At 53.7% G+C, this 13,768-nt stretch overlaps 1 protein-coding gene across 6 annotated transcripts in view; it reads left to right on the top strand.

The window, feature by feature from the left end:
• The window catches only part of RUBCN (rubicon autophagy regulator), a 31,565-nt gene that overhangs the window by 14,821 nt on the left and 2,976 nt on the right, over positions 1-13,768 (top strand). For 3 of the 6 annotated variants that reach the window (XM_027647610.1, XM_027647616.1, XM_027647613.1), the window contains exons 5-22: positions 132-238; positions 810-950; positions 1,169-1,325; positions 1,525-2,067; positions 2,646-2,690; positions 4,548-4,643; positions 4,809-4,924; positions 5,406-5,607; positions 5,974-6,075; positions 6,852-6,926; positions 9,636-9,693; positions 10,293-10,425; positions 10,783-10,928; positions 11,252-11,316; positions 11,851-12,089; positions 12,490-12,551; positions 12,751-12,904; positions 13,267-13,360. In XM_027647610.1, coding sequence (XP_027503411.1) covers positions 132-238; positions 810-950; positions 1,169-1,325; positions 1,525-2,067; positions 2,646-2,690; positions 4,548-4,643; positions 4,809-4,924; positions 5,406-5,607; positions 5,974-6,075; positions 6,852-6,926; positions 9,636-9,693; positions 10,293-10,425; positions 10,783-10,928; positions 11,252-11,316; positions 11,851-12,089; positions 12,490-12,551; positions 12,751-12,904; positions 13,267-13,360 — 2,535 coding nt within the window. The remainder of the gene's footprint in view (positions 1-131; positions 239-809; positions 951-1,168; positions 1,326-1,524; positions 2,068-2,645; positions 2,691-4,547; positions 4,644-4,808; positions 4,925-5,405; positions 5,608-5,973; positions 6,076-6,851; positions 6,927-9,635; positions 9,694-10,292; positions 10,426-10,782; positions 10,929-11,251; positions 11,317-11,850; positions 12,090-12,489; positions 12,552-12,750; positions 12,905-13,266; positions 13,361-13,768) is intronic. The other 3 variants (XM_027647612.1, XM_027647614.1, XM_027647611.1) reach the window with 2 other exon arrangements.

The raw sequence follows: 13,768 nt of genomic DNA, 5'->3' as shown, positions 1-13,768 counted from the left end.
AGTTGGTGGTGGTTCCAAGCTGTGGGGGGGTGAGAGCGAACAGCAGAAAAGTTGGTTTGCATGTGAGCAACCGGTGTGTCAAAGCACGTGGGTGAGAGGGACTCCCCCGAACAGCATTCTTCTCTCCCCAGACACTGCCTTCCTGCTCAGTGACGCCCACGTCACGGCCATGCTGCAGTGCCTGGAAGCTGTTGAGCAGAACAACCCCAGGCTTCTGGCTCAGATCGACACCTCCATGGTGAGTTGAGGTTGCCATTTTACATCTGGCTCTCCGCAGATGCTGACTGGCTGTGGCTGCTCCTGAAAGGTCGCATTCAGGGCACAAAGAGCCCTCGGACAAGGGGCTGGACTTGGAAGTAGCAAAAGTTACTCCAAGATGGGAGGAGAGCAGGGAACTGGTGCTTGTGCTGCCTGTGTGACCTGGCAGGGGTCACGGTGGGCGGGATGGCTGTGTGGGGCCTGTAGTGGAGTCTGTACTGGTTGAGGCTGGCTTCCAGGGTTTGAGTAGAGGACCTGAGGACCAGTTCCTTGTAAGAGGTACCTCTAAAGCCCTCTCCAACAGTCCCAGGCTTCAGGGCCAGCATGCAGAGCTGCCTGGTCATGAGGGACAGTCACCCTCTGAGGGGACGGGGAATGCCCCAGGACACCTGGGTGTCCACTCCTGCTGGTTATACCAGAGACCCCCTGTACAGCCCTGCGCCAGCTGCCCCTCTCCAGAGGAGGGGAACAGCAGCTACTTTCTTTGCACAGAGCTCCCCAGAGGAGAGCAATTAGTGAGGTTCTGTTAAATGGGGGCTGTGTTCTTTCAGCTGGCTGGAACGTCACTGCCATCCCTGTGCGCGTCAGACCCTTCTGCTGAGACAAGGGAGATGTGTGACCACAACGCTGAAGGACACGAGAGCCATCTGCCTGGAGCACTGGGCTGCCTGGATCATTTCACTGAGAGCGTGGTAATTTCCCAACAGGAGCCTGTCCTGTAGCTGCTAACTAAGACCCGCTTCCCTTCTGTGCTGCTGTGTTTTTCCCTCCCCATCCTCCTGTGCCCAAGGCTGCTGCATTCTTTGCTGGCTGGTGACCAGGCACTCGCAGGTCGATCCCTTTGTGTTGCTGCTCCTTTGACATGTAGCTTCATAGATGCTGATTTATTAATGATTCCACTTCTCTTCAGCTTACCAGGAGGAGTGACAATCTGTCTCCAGTGACCAAGAGTCAGAGCCTGACAGCCCTCCCTGGGTCCCCGTACGTCCCCACTGCTGGCTGCACCCAGCAGCGCTGCTTTGGGTCCTCCTCCAGCCTCCACCATCCAGCCTCCTCTGGCCTCTCTGGTATTAAGGGTGGGCTGGGGAGCTCAGGGTAGACACAGAAGAGACTTTACCTTGTTATCAGCTCTTCATTGTGGTGGATGTGTGTGAGGAGATCTCTGCCTGTGATGGGAGGGAGATCCCTGGCCTTTGCCTGTGGTGGGTGGGTGTGCTGGTCTGCTTGTGCCAGAGTGTGTGACATCATGCTCCTACCTCTGTCAAGACAGGAGACCAGCGAGCTCCTTTGTCAGCTCCAACTCCAGCCAGCCCCAGGAGCGCTGCCTGTCCACTCGGTCCTCCTCCTTCAGCGAGGGCAGGTCCACTCTGGAGCAGCCTGGCTCTGTCACCCAGACCCCCTCACCCAAAGACCCCTTCTCTCCAGCCAGTGAGATGAGTTCCAGCACCACCAGCCAGAGCGAGGATACTTGGACAGGAAGTCAGGATGATCCACAGAGTGATGTTAATGATGGGCCAGAATACCTGGCCATCGGGAACTTGGGACGCCGGGGCCGGGCATGCAGCAGCGCCAGCACCAGCAGCTCCAAGAGCAGTAGCTCCAAACTCTTCTCCTCCAGTAGCTCCCAGAAGCTGGACTCAGTATCATCCCTGGGGGAGCAGGGGGCAAGCGGAGGTGGAAGCAGGGGCCTGAGCCTGTTGCGACGGTCCAGCTTCTCGGAGGGACAGTCATCAGCTCCACAGGGCATCCTCAAGAAGAGCCACGTGCGCTCACACTCCGACACCAACGTGACTTCGGGGAAGTTGCACGGTAATGGGACAGCTTTTCTGGGATGGCTTTTGGGTGTGGGAGTCCCTGGTACCGGGAGGCTGATGCTGGCTACTTCTTTGACTCCATAGCTCAGACTGGGGAGAGGAGCAGTGGGCAAATGGTTGGGAAATTTGGTCTTTTCCCTTAGCTTACCTGCTCCACACTGGAATGATGGGCTGACATATTCCTTCCCAGAATGCCCTGGACCAGACTGTTACTGGTATGGGCAGCTTTTACCAAAAAAATCTTAGAAAATGGCAGTGGTGCTGTGGCATTAGCTGTCCTGCTTCCCCACTGGCCTTGCTGGGCTGGGGCATGGGGCCGTGGCAAGGCACTGGGGTGGGGCCTGGGCTCATCCTACTGGTAGGATGTCATACCACTGGTAACCTGCTGGGTCCTCCTGTGCTCCTGAATGGGTGAATGCATGGGGAGTGGGATGTGAGGGAACAAACAGTTGAGGGATTCTGTTCCACCAGTGCTACCTTCATGGGATAAGTGGAGAGCCTTGCTGAGTAGTAACCAGTCTGTCTCTGTTTTCTCTCTCTTAATGCTGCCCTTCTCCTCCTCTGTCTACCCAGGAGGCCTCAGGGATATCACCATTATAATAGAAGATCCAGTGGCAGGTTTGGGAGCCAGTATAACAGCCCTTCATTAGTGATCATTGCATCAAGTTCAGGATTGCCATCAAACCATTAGTGTCCATTTAGAAAACCAAAAATATTCTTTCTTTGCTGTGTCTCAGCTGATGCTTTGAAGTGTGGTCAGGTTTATGCATGTGACTTGACTGAAGATCCCAGCTTGGGTTTTGGGAGCAGTGGACCAGACTCAGAAGTGTGCCTGCAGTTCCCCTGCATGGCATTAGGGAGTGCTGGCCACCGAGTCCCTGAGCTGCATCCCCTGCCCTTCCCTCCACCCACTGCCTTGGGAGCCAGGAGAGGTTTCATCTCTCACCTATGAAATAAGGGCTGGCAGCTAAACAGGCAGGGGCTTGAACATCTTATTTTCCCTTTGATTTAGTGGATCTGTGGCACAGGGATGTTTGATGTTGGCTGAGTTCCAGCTGTGTATACACCCACAGCTGGGACTCCCAGATGCTCTTCTGGACTCAGGGCAGGTTTTCCCCTAAGCAGAGGTGCTGGGTGCTGACATCCCTGTGACCCCCATGCAGAAAGAGTCAGCAGCTCAAAAAAAACGGGCTGTTTCATTTTGCATCTGTTGAGCAGTGGCACTGGGTTTGTCAAGTTCACATCTGGGTGCCAAGTGTTCTGTGGCTAGGAAGGGTCCTCCCTGGGGGTTGTGGGCACTCAGATGTGTCCAACCCTATGTCCTAGTCTAGCAGATGATGCCTCGCTTTACCATTCAGCAGTAGGCTCTGTTGTATGTGGCATCCCCCAGGCATCCATCCCATGAGGTGGTTTCTGTGTTGAGTGGGCTGCAGAACACCCTCCAGGCTGCAGCGAAAAGCTGTGAGAGCCTCCCACCCTGACAGGTCTCCTTTGTCTCCCAGCCTGTGGTTTGGGTTGATTCCAGGCCCCATCTTGGTGACTGCTGCTTCAGGGTCTTGGCAGGGAGAGGCTGGTGTTGGTGGGATCAGGAGCCTCTGTCTACCTCAGAATTACGGCACAAATCTGAGAATGAAAATGAATAGGAGGTTGAGAGGACAGGGTTGCCCTTCTGTTGTGCTTAAGATGTCAGCTGGGACCTGCCCCATATTCAGAGCTGTTTGTTCCTATCCCATTTCAGTCAGGGTGTTTTTAGTCTCCTTCAGCAGTCCTCTGTCACCCAGCTGCTCTGTCCAGGTGCTCCCTGGGGCCACGGCTCTCCATAGGGCACCATCTGTTCTTGGTCTCCGTTCAGGCCAGCTCCTGGCAGTCTCTGCCAGCTCAGTCTGGCAGGGAGTTGCACCACCGTGTGTGCGTGGGCCAGAGCCCTGCCCACAGCCCGTGTAAGTCACCTTGAGCACTGCATCCAGGGGTTGTGTGCAGGAAACCCTGGCTTGTCCTTCAGGTGCCCCCTTACACTGGTGTCCAGGCTGTTTTGCAGGGCTGGGAGACCCACAGATCTGTCAACTACTAGATGAGGTTTCCCCTCATCTCCTCTCCTGACTCTCTGTTCTGGGGGTTAACTCTTCCCTCAAAGATGTTCCAGCAGGAAGAAAGGGCTGGCAAGAGGCACTTGCTGGAGCGTGTTGTGTCCCCCAGCTCTAGTCGGGGCTAAAGAGAGGAAGGCTCAGGACTCAACTGCTCCATGGCTCTCATGAGCTTCTCTCCTTTCCCCTTCTCTAATGCCTGAAATGCCCTTCTAGTTTTGCCCTCTCCTGGGCTTGCCCTCAGCTGTGGCATGGAGCAGGAAGATGTCTCTCCTTGTTTCTATCCATTTGTGCCTCCATCTGTGATGCCAAGCCTGTTTCATTTCACCCTGTGCAATGGCTGGATGCCTCTGGGATACTGAGGTGTGCTTGGTGTCATCTTCCCTTCCAGAGTCCCATGGCGATCCAGCTGGAGGGAGAGGGCCGGTCTCTGCTTCCACCCAGAGCAGTGAACTGAGCACACCCAGCTCCCTCTACATGGAGTATGGTGAGTACAGCCAGCCTTAGTGGGGACACTCGCTCCTAGTCAGACTCCTCCATCAGCTGTGGTGGCCTCAGCTGCTGGCACCTGCTTGTGAGATGCTAGCTGGGCTTGGTAGCATGGAGATAGCAGCAGGTCCTTCCCTCATGCCTTTGTTTCTTGCTTTTCTAGACTCTGGACAGTATCTGAGCTCGGGGGAAGGGATGTTTAGGAGACCCTCGGAAGGACAGTCCCTCATCAGCTACCTCTCTGAGCAGGACTTTGGCAGCTGTGCAGACCTGGAGAAGGTGAGGGAAGCAGCAGCAGCCTATGTGCATTAGAGAATGTATCTTTCTGCAGGTTCAGGTATACTTCACTCTGTGGGGAGGATAATGCCATGGTATTTTCTGCTGTAGAACTGTGCACAGAACTTCAAAGTTGAGCTCCTTGGTGGTGTCTGGAAGCCAGGATCTGCCTGTCCAGCATATATACACATCTTTGCAAGATGTTAGGGCTCCTCAGGGCCCATGTGCTGACCCCCAGAGTGGATGTGTTCACATCTTCTTTGTAGGATGCCTCTTGTGTTTTGTGAGTATTCTGGTGCCCAAGAAGCCTTTATTTTCTAGGTCCTCATAGAAGTCATATTTTGTGGGATTGACAGGGATTAAGGTCTTTCAACCACCATCCATGAGTAATAAGCTCTTTCCTGTCATAGGTGGGGAAGATTTTATGAAGTCTTCCTAGTTTGTCCACGGTATAGCCTTGAATGCTTTTACTCTTGCCTTGCAGGAGAATGCCCACTTCAGCATCTCAGAGTCCCTGATCGCTGCCATTGAGCTGATGAAATGCAACATGATGAGCCGGCAGCTGGAGGAGGAGGAGGAGGAAGACAGTGACAAGGAGATCCAGGAGCTTAAACAAAAGATTCGCATTCGGCGCCAGCAGATCCGCACGAGTCGGTTCCCTGCCTGCCAGGAAATGGGCTCAGACAGTGGGTGATGTGTTTGGGGCTTATCAGCTGGTGGGATGCGGGTTTTCTGTCTGTTACCTATCCTAAGCATCCTGTCTTCCTGCCCATTCCTGGGAAATAGTCATATTGCTACCAAGGTGGTGCAGAGATTTGTGAAACTGCTGTTATTGAAGGCCACATGGGACCCATACTGCACATTGATAACACTTTTGTGCTGCAGGCACTGAGTTATGGATTGTAATTTCATTTTGAACCCATAGTGTTTTCCATGCTTGAGCTCCATCCCTCCCTTCCCTGGCTGTACCTTGCTATCCCCTTCTACCACAGCAGTCAGTGACCCTCCAGACTGCTTCCTTTGATGACCTGCCTGTGATGCATTTCTCCCAGGTCTTGTGGCAACAGACAGCGGGTCCCAGTTCAGCTCCCACGGCTCCATGCGGCTCTCTGACTCTGGCTCTGCAGAGGATGTGGAGGAGTACGAGATCCGAGGTAGGAGGGAATGGCTGTGTTGGCTTCTTGCATAGAGACAGATTTCTCCTTGGTGTGATTGTATTGAGGTCAATCCCACTGAAGAAGAGCATGTCCCTCTGGCCTTCGAGATGGCTTTTCCCAAACAGATGGCTGAGCTGAGTATAAGCAGAGCAACCAGTTTCCCTCATGTGGTGGCATGACTTTCCTTCGAAACCCCCTGTAACCCTGTAGCATTTCTTGCCTCTGGCTGGTAGGTGGTTTCCATTTCATTGCCTGGTCCACGTAGTGGCTGTCACAGCTAGAGAGAAGTGGGAGAGCTGCCATCCTACTCTTCTTCTCCCCGGGCAAAAGGAGCCATAGCTCTGACCACTTACCTCTTGGGTGGTGGGTGCTGGTAACATCCTGACCTGTAGTCTCTGCTCCTGACAGCTTGGGTGGCTGAGCTTATCACCAACAGGACACATGTCTGTGTCCCTGGGTATCCTTTTCCTTCAGAGCCATGTTTCATCCTCTGAGGTGGATGACTTACTTCTCAGCAGTACTTCCATCTTTAAAAAGAAGATGGAGCAGTCCAGTCTCCAGCTTTAAACTTCTTGTCCCTTGACTATAAACAGCAAGCCCCTTCTTACAGTCCATGAGGGTGAGGTTTTGGGTGAGGTTTTGAAGCCCCCGGAGGGTGTGCAAATTCAGTTCTGGGCCCTCCTCGTGCGAGTGCTGCTCTTGTATTGTGCCCTTTCTCTTTGGCCTGGCCGAAGCACTGAAGTCAACTGTTTTGTCATCACCATGTTATACAGATGGTAACGATGGATCTAACCTGATTCAAATGTCCAAGAACGGCCTCTCAGTGTCAATGGCTTCCTTGTTCTCAGGTACCCTGCAGTGCTCCCTGCAGCACGCTTGTGTGTGTGTGTGTGTGTGCGCAAGGTCTATGTGTGTGTGCACATGCACACTTCCCAGAAATCTGCCTGGTTTTGGAACTGTGAGTTAGTTCCAGTATCATCCAGACATCAGCAAGCATAGCTGTGGCAGGATTGAGCAGAGAGGAGGCAGAGGATCAGTGTCGTGGGCTCCATCCCCCAGAGCATTTTGCTGTGCAGTATTTTGGATGTATCAAAAGTATTTGCTGCAGTGAAGACCTGTCTTGCCTGGGGTAGGGCTTGGCAGGGTGATGGCACAGCTTTGTGGCTCTGTAGGTGCTGAAGTCTGAGCCTGAGCTGGATGAGAGCAGTCCTTTTCAGTGTGGGACCAGGTCTCCATCCCAGGTGCCTTGGGGAGCATTATCTTGCTTGAGTTGGCAGAACTGGTGTGCCATAACTCTAATATGAACCACTGCCAACCCCTCCCACTCTGCTCAGACTTGACTTGGAGTGGAATCCTTCCAAATGGAAAAGAAGTCCTGAAGGGAAGAGTAGTGAGACCAGACAGGGCACAGGCAGTTTGTTCATGCTGGAGGCCCTGGGCACTGGGATCACATGCAGCCAGGTCTAGCTTAATGTTTCTATTGTTTACAGTACTACTAGGTTATCCTTCTGGTCTGCTGGCCACATTAAATACCCTTCATATGCTCCCTGTTTGCTTTAGCAAGGGAACAGCTTGCTGAGCTGTTGCTGATCTCTTGTGTGGGGTGTTTGGCACCAGCACATTGCTTCTCATGGAGATGCTGGTGCTCAGAGCTTCCCGGTCAGCCCTGCTGTGTTCACAGAGCAGGGCTTTAATCTAGTGGGGCTCATGCTGGCCTGAAGCAGGCATACGGGGTCTAGAGTGATGTCCTTGGGTTTAGGGGCTGTAGGGGCTGTTCACAAGCCTCCTGAAGACTATCCTACCTGGTGATAACATTGGCAGCAGAGATGTTTTGTGCAGCTAATGAGGCTTTTGGAGTGTGTCTGCAGTTAATGTTGGGAAGCCAGTGGTGGCAGAATTTCAGTGCTAGCTTCTGCGGGAGCCTAAGGTCAGATTTGGCTCCCTCTCATCCCTGAGACCATGTCAGTGCCTGAGTGCAATGGCTCTGCCTCCCTGTAACACCTGGCCCCCACTGTGCTGCGTGTGCCCAGCTGTTGGCTCATGTTCGTCACAGTCTAGGACCATGTGGCACCTTTCTGCATAGAGCAGGAGGCACCAGAGCATGGCAGGTGTGTCTGGCTGGTGCTCTACATGGTCAGGAGGCTGTTTTCCTGAATTCCCTGTTTTCTGCACTAGAAGTCTGTTTGCATGATGTAGATATGCAGATTCCTTAGCACATTAGGATGCTTCCCTGTGCCTGTTCTAGCAATGGGTGTCAAACATTGAGGGTCAGGCATCCATGCTGAATTCCAGAAGTGTGAGCCTGTAAATTTGCAGGAGTTGCTTCCCTTGTTGCCAGGGCAGCCCTGCTCTTTGTAGGGAAGCTGGGGTGGGTTGGCACTCTTTGCTCGGCCAGGCTGTGATTCCCTTGGCCTCAGTGTGCTGTTGGTGCCTGGCTGGGATCGTGTGGACTGTGCAGGTTTGTGTTAGTCGACCTGCTTGGAGTAGAGGAGCAGGGACCCTGAGCTGTGCCTCCCCGTGCCAGGCACAGGGACAGGGGAAGCTGCAGGCTTGTGTTTGGGGGTGGTATGGTCACTTCAGACCATTCCTAGAGCTCCCCAGAGGTACAAAGCAGGAGACCTGCTGGACTGAAGGTTGTGGCATTGGCCTCTCTTCTGTCCTGACCTGTAGTGCTTTCCCCTTGCATGCCCTCTTTTTTTTTTCTGGGAGTCTATCTGCAATGAAGCAGGGATTCTGCCTGCCTCTGCCTGTAGTGTGCTACTGGATATCTCCTGTCCCGGAGTTCTTCCACTCTTGAGATGAATCCCCTGTCTTTCACACCTGCTGGAGTGAAAGAAAGATGAGTGGTGGAGCTACTGCTGAGTACCCAAGGCTGCAGCGCAGCCCAGGGCTGTTTGGGAGCTGATGGAGGAGTGGAGGGAGCAGGACCTCAGTGTCCTGCACCTCTTCATGGACCCCTCTCTTCTCAGGAGGTGGGTCTGTGGCCTCTGCAGAGGGCTGGCCCCATGGTTGCTGGCTGCTCTCTGCAGGGATGCTGGCATGTCTGTGGAGTGCTGGGCACAGGCTGCCAGCCCTGGCTGTGCAGTCACTGACAAGCTGTGGTACAGCCACTGTCTGATCTTAGAGTTTTGCAGTCAAGTATAGAAAAGGACTCTGCATCCCATTGCTAATCACCTCCAGCATCTGTACTGTCTGTAGAGAGCTACTAAACCTTCTTGCTAACCTTGCAGTCCTGCCCTCCAAGCTCCTGTGTGTGCTCTTTCAGACTGTGTCACTGCTAAGGACTTGGTGTGTGACCTGAACCAGCAGCCACTTGTCTCCCCCAACCCCCAGGCTGGCTGTTTTTACAGCATCCTATCATACCTTTCCCTTGTAACTCTGACAGCTGACTGATTAGACTGCACCCCTCCTTGCTCCTCAGTGCCACTGGTAGAAGTTGATGCTGTAGTTCACATGCTTTTCACACCTGGATGAGTTTTACCTTGAAGCTTTGGTTTGAAGTGAGTGTATTGCCCTGCCCTGCCCCATCTCTTCCACCTTGTCTGTTTTTGATTCAGATGCAGACATCAAGAGGAACCCACACTCCAGGAAGTCCTTTCTCTCCTCGGACTCCATGTACGTCTTCAACGCATGGTGACACATCTTGGTACCAAGTTCTCCTTCCTGGCTAACTTTGCTCTTCCATGTGCATCAGTTGCTGCTTTGCACTGGAGTAGACATCCTTCCTTCCCTCTCTTTACTTAGCAGTTGAGCACTGGGTCCTAGTCTTAAATTTGGGAAGCAGTACCTGGGGATTATCAGGATATTCACATGAGGTAGATATGATATGGACTGGTGTCAGGAGAGGTGCCCATACCTCCTAGTAGGTAAGAGTCTGGTGACAACCTGGACCATCTGGACTGGCTGCTGGCTTGCTGCTGGCTCTGAGCCTCCCCTGCCTCTCCCTCTCAGCTGGGACAGCCTGTTAGACTTCATGGTGCTGCCACCTTCTCTCTAACCCTCACTGCTGTGCTGTGACTCAAAGGGGGAACTGGGGACAGCTGCAAAGACAGAAATCAATCACACATATCAATTTTAAGCCTGTGTAGCAGTGCAGAAATAAGGAACCAGAGTGGAAGGGAGCATCTATATGGCTTGAGCTGGGTCTGGCACTGGGGGCTGGGAGGAGAGCACAGCTGTGAGACCCAGTACTAACCACTCTCTTTTCTGTCTAGATCCCACTCCTTCCTCAATTCCAACTCAGCAGAGGCCGTGGCCATGGGCTTGCTGAAGCAGTTTGAGGGCATGCAGCTCCCAGCTGCCTCTGAGTTGGAGTGGCTAGTCCCTGAGCACGATGCCCCACAGAAGGTAAGGCTGTGAGTCACTGTCACCAATTGCATTTGATCTTTCCTGAACCCCTGGCTTCACCCAGCTGCTGAGAGGCTTTGCTCATCCCAGTGATCCCTTTCTGGAACTGGAAGAGGGAGTTTGCCTGGGCTCTGGAGGTGGGTGCATCCAAGCAGGGCTCTGCCACAGCAGCCTCCAACATCAGAGTGCTGGGGTCCCTGGGGACAGCCCTTCTCCAGCCCCTTTTCAGCTGGAGCACCAGTTTGATGCCGAGCAGTTTTCCAGAGGGCTGCACTTGCAGGTTTCTGGCAGTCCAGCCAGATGCACTGCCTTTGCAATACCAGACAGCGATCTGACCCTTTTGCCTGCCTCTCCCAGCTCCTGCCCATCCCTGACTCTCTGCCTATCTCTCCTGACGATGGAGAACATGCTGACATCTACAAACTGAGGATTCGGGTGCGTGGAAACCTGGAGTGGGCCCCGCCGCGACCACAGATCATCTTCAACGTTCACCCAGCGCCAACGTAAGGACCTCTGTTGCTGGGGCCTCCCCAGGGACCTCCCCTTTCCAACCTTTTTCCATCAACACTGATGTTGCTTATCCTCTCCCTCCCACTTGACTAATGGGGATTCCCTGCTCTGAGCCTGGTAAATCCACAGTGGTCACCACTGTGGGATGGTGAGATGGAGCCAGTGCTTGCAGTGGGTGTGGACCAGGATACAATAGGGCTTTTCCCACTGGATTTGTTGTCCACACAAACATCCCAGACCTGTGCCAGTGCCCATCTTCTGGTGCCAGGTGCCATCAGGGCTGGGCTCATGCATGTTGTCTTCTGTCCCTGAGCAGGAGGAAGGTGGCTGTGGCCAAGCAGAATTACCGGTGTGCAGGCTGTGGCATCCGGACTGATCCTGGTGAGTGCTGGGGGCCTGACTTGTAGCTGGAGAGTGGGGAAGAACCTGTGAACAAGTGGGAAGATGCTGAGTGGGTAGGTGGTGGTGGAGCTCAGCACAAGGTCGCTGGGGCAGCTCTGCCTGCACTTTGATGTGCACCATCCACAGAGGAGCCTCCATCTCCAGAAGGTCAAGGGATGGTGGAGGGAAAGTGCAACCAGCCTGTCCTTTGGAGGACATTTCAGATGTTGACTGTGATATGGCAAAGTCCTCTATTGGGGTCCTCAAGCTCCCAGCAGGTTCTGCTGTGGGTACAGCTGCAGTGTTCTTCCCTAAATGTGTAGGTAGATGTGGCTGCATGAGGCTGGGCCATGGTCCTTCTGCAGTCAGAGGGGTGCTTGCAGACCCCCATGCTGAGCACTCTGGAGTGGAGGAGATACCAGCAAGGCAGAATGCCTTGCTTGTGTGAAATGCCTGTTGGAAACTCTGAGCAACACTGGGAGTCCAGTGTGTGGCTGGGCAGAGCTGACCTCCCTGTGTGCCTGGTTTGGCCAGATTACATCAAGCGGCTGCGGTACTGCGAGTACCTGGGGAAGTATTTCTGCCAGTGCTGCCACGAGAATGCCCAGATGGTCATCCCCAGCCGCATCCTGCGCAAGTGGGACTTCAGCAAGTACTATGTGAGCAACTTCTCCAAAGACCTGCTGAGCAAGATCTGGAGTGACCCACTCTTCAACGTGCAGGATATCAATCCTGCCCTGTACCGGAAAGTGAAGGCTCTCAACCAAGTGTGGGTAAGACCCTTTACAAGCCTTCCTGAGTAGGGTTTGGGTGAGGTGGGTGGCTGCCAACTGGCTGCCAATATTTGACAGAAGCTGGTGAGAAGCAGATACTTCAGTTTTTGAGGCTTAAAACCTCATCACTGTGTCTTTCCATTTGCCCCGTCTTCCTTCTTCAGTAACATAGGAATTTCAAAAGGAATTTTTGGCTGGGATCCAGCTGGGCTTCAGTTTATCTCCTGGAGCACAATGACAATGATTGTGCTTGCCTTGCCCTATGTGGTGTAAACACTTTGGGAACAGGAGAGCAGCAGCTGAGGAGCAGCAGTTGTTTCACCAACATGAGGAATGGGACAGACCTGCTCGGCCAAGGACTGTGCTGGTTACTGATTCTTTGTCCCCACTTCCTCTCCAGCTGCTGCGAATCCAGCTTTTCCACATGAAGAACATGTTCAAGACGTGCCGACTAGCTAAAGAGTGAGTACTGGGCTGTGAGATGAGGCTGTTTTGCTCTCCTGGTTCTGCCCTGGGGCACTTTGCACTGGGAATCTGTGCAACCTGTGCAATGAGCAGCAGGGAGAGATGAGAGTGGAGGGGGAGAGAAAGCAGAAGGAGTGGAGAGGGAGGGCTTAGTGGAGCCGCTTTGTTCTGAGCTCTGGTTTCTCTTTCCTTGCAGCCTCCTGGACTCCTTTGACACAGTGCCTGGCCACTTGACAGAGGATCTGCACCTCTACTCACTGAGCGACCTCAGTGCCACGAAGAAAGGGGACCTGGTGCCTCGCCTGACAGAGCTCCTGAGGGCAGGCAGCCTGCACGTTGATAAGTGCATGGTAAGGCCTCCCTCACCTGCCTCCTGCCCAGCTCTGCACTCTCAGGAGCACCCTTGGGAGAAGGGTTTACTGCAGAGATAGCTGAAGGGGAGGCTTTGATGGGCAGGGCAGCCATCAAATTAACTGATTCAATGCTAACTGTTCCTGCCTGCTCCATGGACTTCCTATCCAGAATGTTTGGGATATTTGTTACCCACCCCTGACAAACACAGATTCTCCTTTCCTGTGCTCCAGGCTGGTGAAGGGCTGTCCCACGTGATTAGAGCAGGGCACTCTTGTCCTGCTCTGCTCTACCTCCTGCCCTGGTTGCTAGGGAGATGAGGAGGATTTAGCTGTTTTTTCCTCATCTTTTTTCCTTGCAGCTGTGCCAAGCCAAAGGCTTCATCTGCGAGTTCTGCCAGAATGAGGATGACATCATCTTCCCCTTTGAGCTCAACAAGTGCAGGACTTGTGAAGGTGAGATACTGGGGAGGAAGAGGGAGGAGACAGACCCTGGAGCCACCAAGGTGTGCCTCCAGTTTGAGTGGCATTTATGCTAGCAAGAGGTACAGAGCCATAGCCAGCCAGCCAGAGTGCCTCTGTGCATGGCCTGTGTCTGCAGCATGTTATGACAGCGGCAGATCAGCTTTGTAACAGTAGTTGGCCAGAGCTGCTGGTGTGGTGAAGCATGTAGGTCCCCTCCTGACCACGCTGTGTGCTGCCTGCCCTGGCAGCAGTGGGTGTTCGGGCTGTAACTGCAGCAAGTGGGTGTCTGGGAGTCCTGGCTTCCCTTCTGCTGTGGTTATGGGACAGGCTGCAGCCTACACACAGCTCCCCTGCCTCTGCTTGGATGGCTGGAGCTGACCTTGCAGAGCAGAAGGAGCC

Source organism: Corapipo altera, unplaced genomic scaffold (assembly GCF_003945725.1).
Source record: "Corapipo altera isolate COAL_440 unplaced genomic scaffold, ASM394572v1 113, whole genome shotgun sequence".
NCBI classification, from domain to species: Eukaryota; Metazoa; Chordata; class Aves; order Passeriformes; family Pipridae; genus Corapipo; species Corapipo altera.
The sequence above is the reverse complement of the archived record's forward strand: the minus strand, read 5'-3'. Positions and strand labels throughout refer to the sequence as shown.